At 41.5% G+C, this 6,989-nt stretch overlaps 1 protein-coding gene across 1 annotated transcript in view; it reads right to left on the bottom strand.

The window, feature by feature from the left end:
- Positions 1-245: 245 nt before the first annotated feature.
- LOC109461631 (uncharacterized aarF domain-containing protein kinase 5-like) overlaps positions 246-6,989 on the bottom strand; it is an 18,877-nt gene continuing 12,133 nt past the window's right edge. Inside the window, exons 11-15 of the mRNA XM_019758010.1 lie at positions 5,985-6,076; positions 4,846-5,032; positions 3,396-3,470; positions 2,027-2,125; positions 246-971 (exon numbers count right to left, since the gene is read on the bottom strand). Of these exons, the coding sequence (XP_019613569.1) occupies positions 863-971; positions 2,027-2,125; positions 3,396-3,470; positions 4,846-5,032; positions 5,985-6,076 (562 nt within the window). The 3' untranslated portion in view covers positions 246-862. The remainder of the gene's footprint in view (positions 972-2,026; positions 2,126-3,395; positions 3,471-4,845; positions 5,033-5,984; positions 6,077-6,989) is intronic.

The raw sequence follows: 6,989 nt of genomic DNA, 5'->3' as shown, positions 1-6,989 counted from the left end.
CTTCCATAGATTGTAAAATCTTTGCTGCAAAACGAAGAAAACATTGCCATCGGGCATCGTTATGTACCGGCCTCCATGTTATGTGGCCAAACAACATTGTAAGGTTGCCACCATGCAATTTTGTATATGCTATGGGTTTAGGTCCAGACTTACAAGTCCGGAACTGAACCTAAACTTCTGGACTTGAATCCGGACCTGAACCTAAAATTGTGTTTAGGTATGCATCACTACCTCACACACTCAATTTTATGGATGACATCCTCTGCAGACCCCCAAACTAGTTGCGCACAGGTGAATGGAAAAAAAAAAGAAAAAAATCCAGCCCCAAAAAAGCTGCAAAACCACAGGAACACAAAGCTGGTACTGTGAATTTGCAGTAGTACATAGCGACTTTTATGACAAGCCATGTGCTGGCCTTTTTTCCATGGACCTTTGGTAGCCTGGGTGCCATCCTCCATAGTTACTGCCAGTTCCCTATTGTTGCTAGCTACCATGGACTCTGGAGGTTGCTAAAGGTCCTCAGAGGTGATTTTTTTTGAGAACAGGCAAATTTAAAGTCAAAGCTCGCGGATGTCAACATGAAAACAGTGTGGCCTAAATAACACAATCATTTTTACTACACTATTATACACTATTTGGCCTCTCATTAAACTTTACATTATTCTCCAGACTGTCTTCTTACCATTTTGGGTAAATATGTGTACATGTACCTACTACCTACTGTAGCACAGTCCCTGTAGCTTTGCACTGACCAACAATGTTAAAAAAAATTTCACTGAGAAGGAGTCAATATCTGTGAACATGACACTGTACATCTTTCTGCAATGCCTGCAGCTGCTGCAGCCTGTGTGCTGAGACGTGGTCATGCCTGCAGCTGTGCAGTCAGCTGCAGCAGCTCTGCAGGAGCCATGCCCAGCCTTCCCAGCAACCTCACGTAACATGTCGTCAGCCACATGTGCCACCGTTCATACCTGGAATAAACAGAAACAAACATATGGCCACAGCAATTTAAGCAATTGGTTCTTGGGTTTGCACGCTTTATTTTCTTCTGATTTGCCAAAAAAAATTCAGCGGCCTTAAAATCACATGACAGGGTAGTCCGGGAAGTGAGCTGGGCACATGAATTTGTCTTCTCTGCTAGAACAGCCGTCACTCATGACGCCTCCACTTTAGACCTGCTGGTAGCTGGAAAGATCAGGCCATCATCCTGAGCCCACATGTCAGTCCTTAAAGCCCTGGTCACAACCGGCCGTACATGCTTTTTGTCTGTACGTTTTTGGGAGGCTACGTCTGCTACGTTTTTTCTGAAAAAATGGGGAAGGAGTGGCATCGACGCACGTCACTCGCACGGTTGCGCAAGGTGTAAGAGTGTGGTCTGCACGCCACGTCTGGCCGTGAGCGGTTGTGTGCATTGTTCGTTGTGCGAGAGAAGTGAGTTGTACTACGTGCTTACAACGTACGATCTCTGTGCAATTGCAACTTTACCGTAAGGAGGCCGTACTCACACGTGCTTCTTCTGTACGGTACGTACGGGGGCACGCGGGTCGCACGTACTCGCACGTACGGGTGGTGAATCCGCAGACCGCACACAGAAAAAGTTTTACATGCACTTAAAGTTCTACGGCATGTCTGCGTGCTCCCAAATCCGTAGGATTCCGCACGGAGGTGGTACTCACCACGCACAGATTCCCTACATTTGCCCACGTTTTTGCACGTAGACAGCATGCAGAAGCACGTACAGCGGGTTGTGACCAGGCCTTATAACAGTTACATGTAGATTAGCAAGCCAGACTTCACTGATCTCAACGGTGAGTACCAGGCTGTAGCAAACCCTTTCAGATGTTGGCACGAAGCCCTAACCCATTACGACAGTGAGTAGACACCACCAGTCCTTTGTTCCAAAGCCCTCACCAACCAAAAAGGCGGGCAGCTACCTCCAGTCCCCCCTCTGAAGCCCTCACCAATTACGACTGTGACCAGACACCAGCAGTCTTTCTGTGTGTCTTCCTATCTGAATAAGACCTACCTGAGTAAACAGTCAAAGACCAGACTCTCCCAGGCAGCCCTAATCCTGCTCACCAGGGACACCTGCTTCCTTCTCTCTGCACTCACTCCCTTTATTGCACTGCAACAACAATAAAGTAATTATGTCAGACTTCTGGCAATCAAACACTTAATACTCATTCAAACTGTGTTGTTGACTTTGGCTGTAAAACTAAAAGTATACTAAGGTTCCATGCCTTCCATTGCAACTGGTACATCAACAACAATGTGATTTAAATTTGAAATAACATTAAGCATTGACACATGAAATGTCAGAACTCTAAACCAGATAGGGAAACTAGAGCTCTCCTACAAAATGGATGGATACAGATGGCTATACAGGGATTGCGTGAGGCTCGTCGGTGGAAGAATGTACTCAATAAGTACTTGTGGGGAAACAGGAGGGACAAAAACTGTTGTTACTGTTATTGTGTGGGCTGGCTACTCTCTCCACGCAACCAAGGGTTGAATTGTGAGGAGTCAACAATTGGTAGGGCTGAATCGTAAGGGTTTGGTGCGGCTGCCATTCTGGGCTCTCTCAGATGACCTCAATACCTACAAAAGGTGCGGCCATTTGACTGTACTACAGTCTGAACCACACATGGGGAACATTTCCTTTGTTTTACGTAGGTCACCAGCCTTACCTAACTACCGAATTTTATAACAAAATATTTGTCAATTAACTTTCTAGATCACCCTAAGATTTACTAAATCAGACCACTATTGTGTGTGAAGAGGATACAACTTGTACATGAGAGTATGACTAGTACTAAGAACATTTACATGTACACTTGCAGCAGCTTTTTAATTCAAAACAATTTTCATTGTACAATAACTTCCATTACTTGCACAATTCCCAGAGTGTTCAACTCAAGAAGGTTAAATGGAGGTCCTATGTTTGGGGAGAGCCACACCCCACGCACATTAAAGAACCCACCACACTTATTGTGTAACAGTGGGGGGTTTATAGGCATTACCAACTGACCCGGCTGATGGGTTTAGACCTTTTAGCTGGTGCTCCGGAGGTCGTGGGTTCAAACCCCGACCCGGGACCAGGGGTTTCTTTCTGTTTCTACTGCTCGCCTCTGTTTCTTACAATTTGTAATGAGTAGGGAACCTTCCCAGGGTGAGTGGTTCAAACCCTATAGTTCTAATGACTGCACTCGGTTAGTGCCGAATAGCAGCCGCTCCAGACCCTTGCGATTATATTTAACAGCCCCAGTAAGTGTGAGCTCCTCACAATTCAGCCACTGGCTGCAAGAAGAGAGTAGCCAGTCCACAAAATAACCAATGTCATGTTCTGAGCAAGTTTTTTCATAAGGCTCTCCACAAACAGTTACCGTACTGCTTACCATTTTGCCATGATGGTGTACCTGTCTACAGGATGGCCCAGCTGGGAGTTGATAGAGCGGATGGTGTTGATGTTCCTGTGGGGAAAATAAGAAGTCATTGGACAGGGTGATGATGTTGTTTTAACTAAATGCACTTCTCTTTGTAGAAGTGAGGTACCATAACAAGCCACTAGGGAGCCCAAAATCTAAAAATTTTGGAGTGTCATCAAGACCTACCCATCTACATGCACATGTATGATGATCCATTCATAGTTTCTTGAGTTATCCTTATAAACCACATACAAATATTACACCCAAACACTACTGAAGATATACTATGAACCTTCTGGCAAAGGTAAGAAAAGGTTTCGCACACCTTCACCAGAAGAATTATGCAAACCATTCCAATTTGCCTCATAAATGTATTGTAGGGGTGCATCTGAAATATTACATTGACCGTGAAAACAGCTACCGTAACAGTAAAAATAAAGACACGTGCATCACCAAGGGCATGCCTGCAGACAATGTATAAAATTACATGCTGATTAGAAAGAAACATTGTGTTTTAGCTGCGAACACAAAAAACGTTTGACCACAATACTCCTGCAGGAGGCATAGCTCCTTCACAGATCTAGAGTAATTAAACTTAAAGGTACTAGTACCAACATCCCAAAGATGACAAGAATCTGTCCACCAATAAGTCAATTAACATTCTAATGAAAGCACTTTCCCATCAATCGCTCACATATCTTAGTTTGTATTCTCCAATGTTAGTGAGCCACATTTGTCATGAATATGAACATGAGAACACATCTATTAAAAAAACTTAGACTTTTGAACATTTATGACATAAACAGATTTCAACTTCCCCTTTTCGTAGCCCAATATATAAACCATAAAGACCCGGATACTTTTGATGATTCTTTTAGTCTTCGTTCACAGATTCACAACTATCAAACTCGCAAACGTTCTGATTTTCATATCCCCCTAATAAAAACTTCTCTTGCCCAAATGTCGGTTAGATACAAAGGTGTCACCTTATGGAATGAACTAACTCCAGCCCTAAAGAATCCTACCTTGTCTTTTCTCTCATTTAAACAAGCTTTGAAAAACCATCTGATAAATGAACCTAGCCCCCTGTAGTAGTTTCATTTTAGTGTTTTTTTCTTATCTAAACTCATACTAATTATTATCATTATCATTATTGTACTGTATTTATAACTTACATTACCTTATTTCATTGTCATACCTTATCTTGATTATCCCTATTATATTATTTCCATTTTCTATTGTATTATTTCCATTTATTGATTATATTTAATTTTGTATCGTTTAGAAGAGGAGGGCCTTGTATAAGCATTCCATGCTTCTCCCCTCCTCCTGCAGCTGTTTTTATCCTTGTTTAATTTGTATTATTACTGTCTGTATTGTTTAATGTACAAACTAATAAAATCAAAAATCAAAGACTAACCTAAAAACCAGCAGCATAGACCTGGGGAGGTCCTTCAGGACCACCATGATGCGATCAAAATGGTCCACCGCCATCTTCCTCATGTACTTCATGTCCTCAGGAGTCATCTGAGCCTTAAAACTCATGTAGCCTCCAGACTGGATGTGGATTGGTCGCTGCATCAGGATTTCACAGAACAGGTACCAGTCTGTTAAAAAAAACAGTCATTTATGTCATTACTATCTAAGGCCACACCAATTTAATTTTTTGCTTCTCGGATTTTTTCAAACAAAATCAGGAGCGACAGGGCATAATTAAAAAAAAAACAGGCCAAGACACCCCTTAATTTTGATAGAAGGAAATGTTACAATATGAGCTATGAAGTGAACATACCAGGCTGGGTTAAGATTAAAACAATAGATTTTGAACTTTTTATGAAACAAAATTGCATTGTTACATTGAAAAACTTAATAAGAACTAGGAAGAAAGGGACTTTTTTCAACCGTTGGGATTAAAATGTCTTTCATTGAGCATTTTGCAGTTAATTTAGAACCAAAAAAAATTTTTTTCTTTGCAAATCAGAAAAAAAAGGACAGGGCGAATCCGAGAAGCAACAAATCAAATTTGTGTGGCCTAATCATGCACAAGAAAATAGCTTTTGTTTAAACAACAGTCATTTATGTCATTCATACTATCTAATCATGCACAAGAAAATAGCTTTTGACACCTTGGATATACTGGCCTATTGGAGGACAATCTGTCATACAACATACATGTACACAATGGTCATGTTTCTCTGATACTGAGTGACTGAATACAGGCAAAGGAGGTTTACAAAAGGTCTACAAAATGTTTACCAAATTTACCAAATTCCAGGACATTTTGCTTTTACATTAATTAGTATATATGACACAGGAACACGAGATATACATGACATGTATAATTTTGTTAGCCAAAAATATCCTTAAGTCCTAAAATACAAAAACAAATGTGACTGATAGCCTGTGTGCATTTGTCCAAGGCACCCCGATTTAAAATCTTGTTCTTTTGGACATGCAGCTATCATTTTTAATTCCAAGGCAGGAGCTCAAATATACATTTTTGGTCTGAAAACAGCCCAAAAGTGTTCAGGACAAAAATAGTCCTTCATTCATTCCAACCTTTGACTCCAAGTTGGTAGGAAAATCCCTTCATGTTCTCCTCATCCTTGAGAACAACAGCCTTCCACAGCTTACACAGGGACAGACGTGTGCTGCAACAAAACATCAACTCTTCAGCATGCAGTTGAATACATTTTGTCACATGTGCGGTGTGGTAAGGCCACACCGACTTGATTTTATGGATGACATCCGCTAACATTGATTTTCGCCTGTTCAAAAAAAAAAAGATCACATCCGGCCTGTCTCTAGGCCTGGGTAGTCCATGGTAGTTATCGACAATACGAAGCCGGTGGTAACTCTGGAGGACGGCACCCAGGCTGCCAAAGCTCCACGACTCAAGAACTTAGTACATACTCAGATTCATAAATTACGCAAAAAGTCCTGCAAGTGCCGGCTTTGTATTCCTCTCAGGTTTAGTTTGGGGGACTTCAGAGGATGTGATCCATAAAATTAAGTCGGTGTGGCCTAACATTTGATATGGGTGTTCCGGCCCATGTGATAGCAAGTAACTGAATCACATGGGTTCTAATGGTTATCACACAGCTAGGATAATTACCTTCGCCAAGAAGGTTATGTTTTTAGTAGCGTTTGTATGTATGTACATGTATGTATGTATGTATGTATGACTGTATGTGTGTGGTTTAGCAAGATAACTCGAGAAGCAATGGATGGATTGGAATGAAACTTGGTAAGTGGGTAGGTCTTAATGAGACCTAGAAACAATTAGATTTTGGGACCCCTGTCGGCTTTCCTATAGGAGTTATCGTCCTTCAAATTTTTTTCAACAAATGCTCCTGCAGTTCTAGAACAAGGAGCTATATAGTGGACCCAAACTCATGTCACTTCTTCCCTACCCCAAGAGCTATCTACCAACCAAAATTCATGACCCTAGCATGTCCAGATCATGAGATATCAAACTCATGTCACTTCTTCCCTACCCCAAGAGCTATCTACCAACCAAAATTCATGACCCTATGCATGTCCAGATCATGAGATATCAAAACC

Source organism: Branchiostoma belcheri, unplaced genomic scaffold (assembly GCF_001625305.1).
Source record: "Branchiostoma belcheri isolate BF01 breed outbred unplaced genomic scaffold, Haploidv18h27 scaffold94, whole genome shotgun sequence".
Classification (NCBI taxonomy): Eukaryota; Metazoa; Chordata; class Leptocardii; order Amphioxiformes; family Branchiostomatidae; genus Branchiostoma; species Branchiostoma belcheri.
Note: the sequence above shows the minus strand (reverse complement) of the source record. Positions and strands in the feature narration are given on the sequence as shown.